A 13,456-nucleotide genomic window follows, 5' to 3' on the forward strand; every position below is an offset into this window, starting at 1 on the left:
CTGGGAACAAGGGGAGCAAAAAATGAAAATGCAAAAACAGAAAATCCCAGGGTTGCGAAGGGGTTAATATTCTGTGGGTCACATGTCTTCATGTGCGTGTTTTGTCCAAACGCTGATTGTGAAAGTTGTTGTGAATTGGGTGTTTGTGCTGTTATCCTTGTCACAAGTCCCTGTGAACGTACTTACCTCTTTCATAGACATGACTACATTTTTCATCAAGGACCCCGCTCCTTGGGGGCTCTTCTTGCTAATTACACTGTGCTGCCATATTCTTCCTTTACAGGCCTTCATTGGACAAAGTTGGGAACACAGAGAACATCAAGTAAATAAGCAGAGATTTCCTTCCTGAATTCAGGTGTTGTCTTATCTCACTTGTAGGTGAAATTCTCCTGTCAGAGAGATGGTGGATCCACCTGGGCAATCAGATCAACTAAATTCGTTCTAGCAGTCAATGTGATGGCAGATATCGCAGCTGGATGTCTCCCACATCCAGTCTATCACATTTATAGCCTATATTTGTTATGTTGTTCTCCGTAAATCTGGTAAAATGTACAAATTGTAAAACTCTGCAGTTACATCTGTTCTATATCGGCACTAACTCTCTAAGCCCAAAGGAAGGTCAATCCTCCAGCCATGGCTCCTTAGAGGTTTCCTCCACAGGGGGTTTTCCTCTCCTGAGTGCTGGAGGGTGACTCTTTGTGAGTCGAGGGTTGAGCTATTTTCGGTGTCTTGTAAATTTAAATAAAATTGTGACCATTTGACACCTAATTGCAATGCTTCGTGTATTTATTTTGTGTGCTTCTGTTTGATTCATTTTGTTTGGCGGTCGGAGTCCAGCACATGTGGCTGGACATCTGGAGGCCGCACAGAACCCAAGTAAGCACATTTTAGCTAAGGGGTCCCCCCTGCTCTGATGATGATGGAGAAGAGGAGATAAGCAAAACAAATCTCAAGAAGTAGTGAATGAAGTATATACTACTGCGCTCGCAGACGTCAAAAATAAATGTCTGAAAGAATCTAGAACACCAGGGTAAACATATGTCAGGAGTAATCCGGCTAATTCCGTAATAGACCTACATACAATAGTGTCAATAATAAAATGGGGGAAAAAAAATCCCTGCATCTGCAATCCCCTATTGTGCTGCTATAGTTATCAGAGACAAGGGATTTTTTTTTTCCAATTTATTATTGACACTATTGTAGGTAGGTCTATTACGGCATTATCCGGATTACTCCTGACATATGTTTACCCTGGTGTTCTAGGTTCTTTCAGACATTTATTTTTTACGTCTGCGAACGCGGTAGTATATACTCCATTCACTACATGTATTCCCACAGGCAGGTGATCACACGAAACCTGCTCTACTACCAGCAGCTGAATTTCTTATAGCAATTGTATAGCGCGAGTGGGTGGTGTTTTTTTTTTTTATTTGCTAAAATCTCAAGAAGTACCGCTGTGCCAGCTTTTTTTTTTTTTTTTGCAACTTGCTTGCACAGTACCATCAGGATCACAATGCAACCCCATTCGCTTGTATTGCGCAATGTAGCAGTGAAATGTGTCGTGATCAAAAATCAACATGTAGCCCCAGAATAAGAATATGTGCATCTTGGAGGACATTTTTGTGTTCGTTAACGTACGTATATTTTTGTATAAAAATTCATGCATCTGGAATTCTTTATAAATTTTGCATTTCTTGACCTCCTGACCCCAGCATTTGCCAGTTTTCTGAATCAGAATAAGTCTTAGTACTAATTTTTCTTTCCCCTTGTAATTGTTCTAGTTGAACACTACCTTCATAAACGCTGGAACCTCTAGTGTAAAATAATTAAAACAAAACCCTTATGTTCTCTCTTCTTAGCGGCTGTGGGGTGCTCACATAACATTGTTCTGCCAGATGAGCGCTGCAGCCGATCAGCAGACCCTGATGGACTGTAGCGCTCACACTCCCATCAGAAGTCTGAGCGCTGCGGTCTATCAATGGCGGCAGATTGGCTGCAGCGCTCACGTGGCATACTGTTGTCACATGACGCTAGCACTAGTGTTAAGTATTAGGGAAGTTCCATCAATGGCTGCTGACTGTCTGCAGCGCTCATGCAGTATAACAGCAGGCACTGATGGGCTGCAGTGCTCGGACTTCTAGACGTCTGAGGAAAGTGTGAGCGCTGCTATCTATCAATGGCTGGTGATTGGTCGCAGTGCTCATGTGGCATTCTAATGTCACGTGAGCACCAGCCCCAAATATTAGGGTTATTTTTTTTTTTTCAGATGGGAGACTACAGTCATGGCCAAAAGTATTGAGAATGAGACAAATAGTAATTTTTCCAAAGTTTACTGCTTCATTTTTTCTAATGGCAATTTGCATATACTCCTGAATGTCAAAGAGTGATCAGCTTAACAGCAATTACTGTACTTGCAAAGTCAATATTTGCCCAGAAAATGAACTTTAACCCCCAAATCACATTTCAACATCATTGCAGTCCTGCCTTAAAAGGAGCAGCTAACATCGTTTTAGTGATTGATCGCCAGCCCTGTCCTCATCAACACCCACACCTGTGTTAATGGATCAATCAGTCATGATTAAGTAAGAATGACATCACTGGACACTTTAAAAGGAGGCTGGTTCTTGGTATCATTGTTTCTCTTCAGTTAACCATGGTTATCTCTAAAGAAACACGTGCAGCCATCATTGCACTGCACAAAAATGGCCTAACAGGGAAGAGTATTGCAGCTACAAAGATTGCACCTCAGTCAACAATCTATCGCATCATCAAGAACTTCAAGGAGAGAGCTTCCATTGTTGTCAAAAAGGCTCCAGGGCGCCCAAGAAAGACCAGCAAGCTCCAGGACTGTATCTTAAAACTGTTTCAGCTGCGGGATCGGACTACCAGCAGTGCCGAGCTTGCTCAGGAATGGCAGCAGGCTGGTGTGAGTGCTTCTGCATGCACTATGAGGTGGAGACTCTTTGAGCAAGGGCTGGTTTCAAGGAGGGCAGCAAAGAAGCCTCTTCTCTCCAGAAAAAACATCAGGGACCGACTGATATTCTGCAAAAGGTACAGGGAGTGGACTGCTGAGGACTGGGGCAAAGTCATTTTCTCTGATGAATCCCCTTTTCGATTGTTTGGGACATCTGGAAAACAGCTTATTTGGAGAAGAAGAGGTGAGCGCTACCACCAGTCTTGTCTCATGCCAACTGTAAAGCATCCTGAAACCATTCATGTGTGGGGTTGCTTCTCAGCCAAGGGAATCGGCTCACTCACAGTCTTGCCTAAAAACACAGCCATGAATAAAGAATGGTACCAGAATGTCCTCCAAGAGCAACTTCTCCCAACCGTCCAAGAGCAGTTTGGCGCCCAACAATGCCTTTTCCAGCATGATGGAGCACCTTGCCATAAAGCAAAGGTGATCACTAAATGGCTCATGGAACAAAACATAGAGATTTTGGGTCCATGGCCTGGAAACTCCCCAGATCTTAATCCCATTGAGAACTTGTGGTCAATCATCAAGAGACGGGTGGACAAACAAAAACCAACAAATTCTGGCAAAATGCAAGCATTGATTATGCAAGAATGGACTGCTATCAGTCAGGATTTGGTCCAAAAGTTGATTGAGAGCATGCCAGGGAGAATTACAGAGGTCTTGAAGAAGAAGGGGCAACACTGCAAATATTGACTTGCTGCATTAACTCATTCTAACTGTCAATATAACCTATTGGTACTCATAATATGATTGCAATTATATTTCTGTATGTGATATAAACATCAGACAAACACTAATAAAAACCAGAGGCCAGCAGATCATGTGAAAATATAATTTTGATGTCATTCTCAAAACTTTTGGCCATGACTGTACATACTATCAGAAAGTGTTGTCCAAGTAGCAGACATTTCCCTTATATTTAAAGGGGGTGGGACTAAATTTATAAAGTTTATATACAAAAAAAAAAAAAACAAAAACACAAAATAATCACTGATCAACATGAAATAAAATTAAAACACGAGTCGCGCAAAGTTGCAGCTCCGCCCATCTACTCTGTCATCCTCCTGAGAGCGCGGGAGATTATATAGACCGTTCTACATGAAGCCACGCCCACATGTGACCAGCGCACAGCCTAGACCCCGCCCCTTCCCGTCTCCTCACACGTGTACCTAACCCCGCCCTGTGCGTGACGTCAGTGGATGGCGCGCGAGACACGGAATGGCGGCCGTTCTGGAGCTGCTGCTGCAGGAGCGGGTGACGGTGGACGCGGTGCTGCGCTGGGTGACGCACACGACGCAGGTAGAGCCCGGCCGTACACGTCTGCCGTTATCTGTGGCCTCTGTGGAGGGGCGCGGCCTTTATGTGCCCGTGCTGTGAGTGTAGAGAGTTTTACCTCAGGAGTTAGCGCCAGCTGCGGCTGTGTACAAGTCTATGGAGGCTGCTCGCTCCTGTGTCTGCGGTATAAGCTGGTGTGTGTGACCCCCTCCTGCCAAGTAGAGACCCCCCCCACCCCCCAATATAAAATCCCACCGGTCACCTCACATGGGACTGCTGGGGTCTATAGGGCTGCATCTCCTTGGTGACGGTCACCATGGCAGCAGGCACACCAGCTGGGGGGAATTATAGTAGGTTCAAGGGTTACAGTCACTGAGGGGCTCTGGAGCATAGGGGGCCCAAACTATTATCGACCCCGGATAGTGGGGCCCCCAAAACTGCCGGCTACTCGCCCTGTACATAATGTTTGTGATCACAATGGGCAGACCTTTCCCCAAGTGCAAGAAGGGCCGAGTCCTGGGCCGGGATGGGGGGGTCTGACTCCGAGTCCTGGGGTCTGAAATACAGGAATAATGGACGGTGAGGACAGGTAAATGCATCATGAGGATCCGCTGTCATGTGCCCCTAACAGCTGCGGGTGGATTTGTGATCCAAGTGCGTCTGTTAAGTTAAATGTCGCTTTCAATCTCTGACAGCGGCATTTAACACGCAGTAACCTGAAGTGTGTCAGAAGACCCGCCCATCGGCGCCTCTGTTACGTGATCACGGGGCGCCGATGGGTTGCCATGACAGCCGGGGGTCTGCTGAAGACCCCCGTGCCTGTCATTGTAAATCTTCTATGAACCCCAGTGTTCGTAGGTGATTGTGATTTCTGCTATACAAGGCAGGGCTAAAGCACTTATATGTGTAGCACAGGCAATCGGACAATCACAGCTTCAAGTCTCCTAAGGTACACGTGTAAAACTTTGGCCCCTGGGCCAAATTTGACCCGCGAAGCTGGCACAGCTCCCCACCGGCTTTGCACTTTCAACTGTATTGGCATCCTGACCGGAGCAGCAGGGGACTGGGGAGATGTATTTTATTTTTTTAATATGGGGTAGTTAGTTATACTTTATGGAGGACTATGTGGGGCCCATTCTACTGCGTGGAGGACTATGTGGGGCCCATTATACTGCGTGGAGGACTATGTGGGGCCCATTATACTGTAAGGAATAATGAGGAAAAACGTCCTCAATTGTAGTCATGTTTTTAATATCAAGATTGGCCCACGACTTTGTCAAATTTTTAATTTTGTCCCTCTGTGTATTTGAGTTTGACCTCCTTGTCCTAAGGGGACTGTTGAAGCCAGTAAAAAAATAGAACAAAAATGTTTTAAAAATATTAAAAGATAAAAAAACACAGGTTCAAATCACTCCCTTTTGCCCCATTCAAAATTAAAACACATTTGGTAGATCGGACATTTCTGGACGCAATATCAAAATATAAAGTACCTTATTTTTCGGACCATAAGACGCACTTTTTTCCCCATTATTTGGGAGGAAAATGGGGTGTGTGTCTTATGGTCCGAACGTTACCTGCGGTGGTGGTGAAGTGGGATCGCAGGGCCCTCCAGGAACGCGGTGGTGGTAGCAGTGGCAGCAAAGGTGAGGCAGAGCTGCTGGGACCTGTGCCTGGCCGGGGCTGGGGTCGGGCGGCGAAGCAGTGCGGCCTGTGCAGGTTTCCAGTGTGTGCAGACATCTTCCTAGAGCTGTGATCTACAGGAAAATGGCCGCTGGCGCATGCGCAGACCGGTAGCTTCGGCGGCCATTTTCCTGTAGATCACAGCTCTAGGAAGATGGCTGTGTACACCGGAAACCTGCGCAGGCCGCTCTACTTCGCTGCCCGGCACCAGCTGCAGCCCGGCCCAGGAACCGGCCAGGCTAAGGCCCTCAACCAGGCACAGGTTCCACAGCATCTGACCTCTTCTGCTGCAGCTGCCGACTTCCTGAGGGACCCTGCCTCCTGTCACCCTTGCTCCACTGCCCCCCAGGTAAGATACCGTACCTATTCAGACTATAAGATGGACCCCCATCTTATAAAAAATATTTTTTTATATTTTCCTCCCCAAAATTTGGTGTGTGTCTTATGGTCCGAAAAATGTGGTAAGTAAATCTGATCGGTAGACGGCGTAACAAGAAAAGCAATCAAAATGCCAGACTTTTTTGGCCGCCGCTACATTGTAATTAAATGCAGTAATGGGTGATCAAAGCATTGTATCTATCCCAAAATGGTATGAATAAAAACATCAGCTCAGTGCGCAAAAAAATAAACCCCAGATCCCGAAAAATGAAAATGCTTTATTTTTATTCCTTAACAACTTGGATTTTTTTTTCACCGCTAAAATAAAAAAGAACCTATACATGTTTGGTATGTGTGAACTTGTACTGACCTAAGGAATCATATTGGCAGGTCATTTTTAGCATTTAGTGAACATGGTAAATAAAATTAAAAAATTGTGGAATTGCACTTTTTTTGCAATTTCACCGCGCTTGGAATTTTTTTCCCGTTTTCCAGTACACGATATGGTAAAATCAATGGTGTCATTCAAAAGTACAACTTGGCCCTCAAAACACAAGCCCTCATACGGCTATATTAACAGAAAAATATAAAAAGTTAGGGCTCTTGGAAGAAGGGGAGAAAAAACGGAACATCGCACAGGGGTTAAGGGGTTAAGACACTTATCACTTAATTTAATTTAACTGTACTAATAATAGCTGCCATTCTCAGGTGTGGCGACCAAGACATTATGGTTTAAACTTGGGACAATCCCTGCAAAAACTGATAGCAGAATTTTTGCAGTTAGCTATTACTTTCTATGGGTGAAAAAAACTCTGCAAAAACACTGAAAGAAGTGACATGCAGAAGTTTTCCAACTCAGTTAGGGAAAAAAAAAACAAGCGTGTGCATGAGATTTCTGAAATCTCATAGTTTTTGGGCTATGTTCACACATTGCCTTTTTGCTGTTTTTTTCTGCAGCCAAAACATGGACTATTGGTTTTTAAAAAGCTGCAGCCTAAAAGTAGGTTTTACTGCAGTTTTTGCTGCATTTTTCAGGATACCAAAGTTCAGCCTTACAATCATGAACAATACAAGGTATAAGGGCACCAATGCAAGATCTATGTGACACCATAAAACATTTTTATGTGAAAAGGGGGTAGTTGAATTTGTTGAGCATTCTTCACCTGCTGTTGATTTTTTTTTCATTCTGCCTCCCAAAGATCGCAGTATGGCTCGGCTCACATTTATCCTGCGCTGAGCGCTTACATCGGGGTTACCGTGTAAATCTCTGGAATACGTGATTCAGACGGAATCCCCAGCGGAGGATTCCCTGTAATGAGGCAGATGGAGGCACTGTGGACGCTGTCTGGCATATGATCCCGGCGGTGTCCGTCTTTTTAGGGGTGCATAAAAGCGCAGTCTCCCACAGTATTGTGCACCTCTGAAAAACGGACAACGCTGATCAGCGGCCAGACGGAGTTCAGAGTAACTCTGCTGCCTCGTTATAGTGAATGGATCCCTCGGGGGTTTCATCTGGATTACGTCACTCAGAGATTTGAATGGAAACCCCGATATCAGTGCTCAACGTAGAGCTTAAGATAAATGACAAAATTTTACATAACATTTTGGATCACAAAACTTCGACTCAATCCACACAAAAAGCAAGTCCCCCCTCGGGTTTGTCATCTATTAACGGAAATATAGGGTGCTTGCATATTATTGTAGCACAAAGGTTCTGGAAAAGCGAAATGGCCCTTTCCCCCATTAAGAAATTGAGCAAATTTTTTGCTTCCAAATCCAAATTCCCCCCTCCCTTCTGAGACCCGCAGCGTGCCTAAAGCGCAGTTGGCGTCCACATGTTTGGCATTCCTGTAGCAATGAGAGTCTGCCTAATTTACGGGTGCATGTCTCCAGAAGCACGAGCTGGGCATAACGTACTGAGCACTACAGCGGTAGTTTGCAATTTTCACTCGGCAACATCCGCTGCTGCTTGTTTCTGAAAAACACCCATATAGTTAAAAATCCTCCCCACACCTGTAGATAAATTCCCAAAGGGGTATAATTTCCAAACTGGGGTCACTTGAGGGGGATTCTGCTCTTCTAGTACTTCGGGTCTCTGTATATGGAGTCTGCATACTATTCTAGGAAAATCTGCGCTCCAGGAGGCAAATAGCGCTCATTCCCTCCGGAGTCTCGCCGCTCTAAGCAGTACTGTACAGCCACATATGTGGTATTTCTACATTCAACAGAAATTGTGGGACACATTTTGGTGCCATTTTTACCCATTTCGAAAATGTTAAATCTGGGGGTAAAAAAAAAGTTTGGTGGTAAAAATGTAATTATTCTTTATTCACAGCCCAATGGTGTAAAATTCTTTGAGGCACATATGGTGTCAACTTGCTCACTGCACCCCTAGATGAATTCATTGAGAGGTGTAGTTTGTAAAATGGGGTCTGTTATGGGGGGGATTCTGCTGTTTTGGCACCTTAGGGGCTCTGCCAATGTGACATTGCACCTCAAACCAGTCCAGCAAAATATGAACTCCAATATGGTGCTCCTTCCCTTCTGAACCTTCCATGTGTTTCAAAAGTAGTTTTCGACCACATATCGGTTTTCCGCGTACTCAGGAGAAACTGCACAACAAATTTTGGTACCCTTGCGAAAATATCAATTTTTTTGGATCTAAAGAACTCTAATGCCACGTATAGGAAGTAGCAATCCTAAGAGTCAATATTGACCCTTTAACAAGCCTTGTCACATGACTTAGCATAAAAGCCAGAACCAGAAACTCAATTTGCAGACGTGACAAGGCTCGTTAAAGGGTCAGTATTGACTTTTAGAATTGCTACTTCCTATAGGTAGCACTAGAGTTCTAGTTCTCTTCCTCTCTGAAGAGACAATTTTCATATTTTCCAGAGGAGCATTGCAGCTTAAAAAGTCTCCTCACCTCGACATGCTTAACATGTCATTCTCCGCAAGGAGAAACGTTACCTCTTAGATTACCTGTCTGACAGCTCTCATCCAGCCAAACCAGAACTCACACTTTGCACTGATGAGGGGCAGTACCCTGAAACACAGTCTGCAAATTGAGTTTCTTGTTCTGGCTTATATCCTAAGTCATGTAACAAGGCTCGTTAAAGACTTAATATTGACTTTTAGGATTGCTACTTTCTATAGGTGGCACAAGAGTTCTAGTTCTCTTCCTCTCTGAAGAGACAATTTGGATCTAAAGTAAAATTTTTGTGAAAAAAGTTAAATGTTCATTTTTTTTCTTCCACATCCCAAAAATCCCTGTGAAGTACCTGAAGGGTTAGTAAACTTCTTGATTGTGGTTTTGAGCAGGGCTGTGGAGTCGGCGTCGTTATCGATATAAAATGGACCGACTCCAACTCCTAAAATATATAATAAATTGGGTACAGTAGTTCAATGCAGTTTGTGGGGAATATTTTTTCCTAAGAATTTGGGAAAGTTATGAAATGTCCTATAAATGTCTGTCCTATTCCTGATCTAAGGGTCTAGACTTTTACCGAGATGAATCTGTTCTGCAGTAAATCTATCACTTAAACATGAGCCATGTATGAGGGAGTCATGGAAATTGTGGAGTCGGAGGTTTTGACTTACCGACTCTACAGCCCTGGTTTTGAGCATCTTGAGGGATGCAGTTTTTAGAATGGTGTCACTTTTGGGTATTTTCCGTCATATAGACCCATCAGTCACTTCAAATGTGATGTGTTCCTTAGAAAAATGGTTTTGTAAATGTTGTTGGAAAAATGAGAAATCGGTGGTCAACTTTTAACCCTTATAGCTTCCTAACAAAAATTAATTTGTTTCAAAAATTGTGCTGATGTAAAGTAGTCATGTGGTAAATGTTATTTATTAACCATTTTGTGTGACATATCTCTCTGATTTAAGGGCATAAGAATTCAAAGTTTGAAAATTGCTAAATTTTCAAACTTTTAACCAAATTTCCATTTTTTTTCACAAATAAACGCAAGTGATATCGAAGAAATTTTACCACTATCATGAAGTACAATATGTCACGATAAAACAGTCTCAGAATTAGTGGGATCTGTTGAAGCGTTCCAGAGGTATTACCACATAAAGTGACAGTGGTCAGAATTGTAAAAATTGGCCTGGTCAATAAGATGCAAACAGCCTTCGGGGTAAAGGGGTTAAAGAAGCACAGATTTTGATTGGAGAGTTTCTGCTTGAAAAACTCCTGAAAAACACACCCTTAAGATTTTGGGGGTGTTGGGGAGGGAGGGGATTACAGCTTCATTTTTCTTTTCTCTCTTGCAGTTTTTTCCAATTTGTCAACTACCATAGTTGAGACCCTTTTGCGTTTAAAAAAAATTGCGGATTATACCAAAAATAGCACCAAGACACCCTAAAAAAACCATTCCAGAACATCCACTGCACAAGTATGGACCAACTTCAGGAGCTAAGTCCACTCCATACACAGTAGTTGCTGCTCTCTTACATAGCAGGCACCTGAGTTTATCTGCTGTAGTCGGAGTTGTGATGGAAGTATTTTAGTGGTTGGATACTGGAGAGGAAAGGGCATTTCTTCCTTGACCCATTAGTCCCCGTGATGCAATTGTGGTGCATGTAAAAAAATAAATAAAAAGCAACGATTAATTATGTTTATGAAAAAACAAAATTGAAAAAAAGTTTAAATTACTTCCTTTTCACAAAATAAGTTAATAAAAAATGAATATATTTAGTATCACCATGTTCTGTTTTTTTTTTTTTTTTTTTTTTTTTATTGGGGTCACGTCCAAAAAAAAGCTGGAAAAAGTTTTGTTAAAAAAAGTTATGTCTCGGAAGGTGATGAGGAAAATTGAAAGTAAATAAAAGAATAATTGCTCCTTTTCCCCTTCTTCCATGACAGCACCACCTGAGAGAGGGTATCCGCCCACCAAGGACAGGAACCTACTGAAGAAAAAGGCGGTACCTCTCTTCTGCATCAGTTTTGGTTCCTGTCCTTGATGGGAGCCTCTCTAGGTGGTGTCTCGCCTACCTGTTCGTGGGATCTGGAGTTGGATCCCGGGATCGATGCGGCCTGGAGGCCGTGAAGAAGCAGCAGATAGGTCCTCTGTTCCCAGCCCCATCTTGCTGGTACCTGGGTCTGCGTGCGGGGGGGGCAGGGTGCCTTCCGGGGTCCTCTCCCGCGTGCGCTGGGTCCTGCGGCCGGGTCTACGCACGGTGGCCGTGGCTGGGCGCGCCGGCAGGCCTTCCGAGCTGCGCACGTGCAGGGTCGCGTCGCGCCTAGTGACGTAGCGCGTCGAAAGTCTGGGCTGCGCACGTGCGGGGTCGTGTCGTGCCCTAGCACGAGTGCGCCGGAAGCCCGGGTCTGCGCTTGCGCGGGGTGCGATTTCCAGGACATCCCCGTTTGCAAGCGTGCCGGGAGCCACTGGGCTGCGCACGCGCAGGACGGATCCTGCGGCGTAGCATGCCAGCTGGCATGTTAAAAAAAAAAAACCAACAAAAAAAAAAAAAAAACTATAAGATTAAATTTAACGACAAAAAGAGAGAGCACACTGCTGCCAGAAGGGGAGGGGCCCAAAGGAGGTGGAGCCCCCTTATGCTTTAAAAAGATGGAAAGCAGTCGAGATGGCGGTGTCTGCATCCCCGTCATCATGAGTGAGGAGCCGCAGTCACCTGGGCAGCAGCTGTCACCGCCGCAGGAGGAACAGCAGCAGCCACAGGTGCCTAAGCAGCGTAAACAGCTCAAGCAAAATGTGAGACAACCGGAGCAACGGGAGTCTTTCCATCATCAGAGCCACAGTAGTGGGGGTCGTACGAGTACCGGCAGAACCGGTCAAAAGAAATCTCGTGAATCCACCTCCGCCAGATGTTCATGTGAACAGCAACCACTGCCTCCGGACCCCGGTACCCTAGTCTGAATGGCAGTGTGGTGAGAAAGTTCACCTTAGTAATGTGCTCTTCTGTTTTTTTTCTCTTTTCTCTCCTTTCATTTCTTTCTGGTTATTAGGAACCAAAAAAGAGTAGTTCCAAGAATAAGAATAAAAAGTGTGCATTATGTAAAGTTAGCCTTCCCATCTCCTACGCTAAGAACCTTTCCTCTGGCTGTATCCAGAAAACTATAGCAGAGGAGTCCCCTAGTTTTTCTATGGATTTAAAAACCTTAATCCAGACGGACGTCATGGATTCCTTAAAGAACTTGACATCTCGTGAGAGGAAGAAGCAGAAACTGGTTTCCTCAGACTTGGAGAAATCAGCAGAGTCCCGTTTCATGAGGGAATATCCTTCCCCCTCTGACCTCTCTTCATCGTCTTCATCAGAATCTTCGGATGATGATGGAGGGGGTAGGCCTTGTTTTTCGGTGGACAATACTGAAAGATTGGTCAAGGCTATTAGAGTGACTATGGGTATTGCAGATACCAAAGCTCCCAGAACAGTTCAGGACGTCATGTTCGGGGGCTTGGATCAGAAGAGGAGACGCACATTCCCAGTTAACAAGAGGATCAAGACTCTTCTAGATAGGGAATGGAAAAAAACAGAGAGGAAAGGCCAGCTGCCTTCTTCTAAGCCGAGATACCCTTTTGAAGAGGAGGATGCAGCTAAGTGGGACAAAACCCCTAAAATTGATGTGGCCATCGCGAAGTCCTCCAAAAGATCCACACTGCCCTTTGAGGATTTGGGGACCCTAAAAGATCTGCTTGATAAAAAGGCGGAGTCTTTTCTAAAACAGGCCTGGGAGTCCTCAGCAGGGGCTCTGAAACCGGCAGTGGCGGCCATCTGCACCACCAGGTATATGATGATCTGGCTTCAACAGTTAAGAGGACCAGATCAAAGGGAATGTCTCTAGAGAGAAAATTCTGTCGGGTCTTCCTCTTTTGCAGGGGGCGGCTGCATTCCTTGCAGATTCAGTTAGGCTGGCTGCCGGGTCAGCAAATCTTTCTAATGCAGCCCGTAGGGCATTATGGCTCAAGAGCTGGCCAGGGGATGTGCAGTCAAAATCTACACTCTGCTCAATCCCTTGCGAAGGGGACTTTCTTTTCGGGAAGGCCTTGGATGACATCCTGGATAAGGCCGCGGACAGGAAACATGGGTTTCCTACTGTGTCTTTTCCCCGATATATAAGGGCTCCTTTCGAAAGAGGAAATACAATCGGAGCAAGTTTCCCAGAGACCAAAGTGGTTG

General features: G+C 44.7%; 1 protein-coding gene across 1 annotated transcript in view; it reads left to right on the forward strand.

Moving 5' to 3' along the window:
- Positions 1-4,131: 4,131 nt before the first annotated feature.
- CDAN1 (codanin 1) overlaps positions 4,132-13,456 on the forward strand; it is a 72,743-nt gene continuing 63,418 nt past the window's right edge. The window contains exon 1 of the mRNA XM_073638855.1: positions 4,132-4,276. Within this exon, the coding sequence (XP_073494956.1) occupies positions 4,196-4,276 (81 nt within the window). The 5' untranslated portion in view covers positions 4,132-4,195. The remainder of the gene's footprint in view (positions 4,277-13,456) is intronic.

This window comes from Phyllobates terribilis, unplaced genomic scaffold (genome assembly GCF_046119375.1).
Source record: "Phyllobates terribilis strain yellow unplaced genomic scaffold, ASM4611937v1 Scaffold_7__3_contigs__length_470593459, whole genome shotgun sequence".
Classification (NCBI taxonomy): Eukaryota; Metazoa; Chordata; class Amphibia; order Anura; family Dendrobatidae; genus Phyllobates; species Phyllobates terribilis.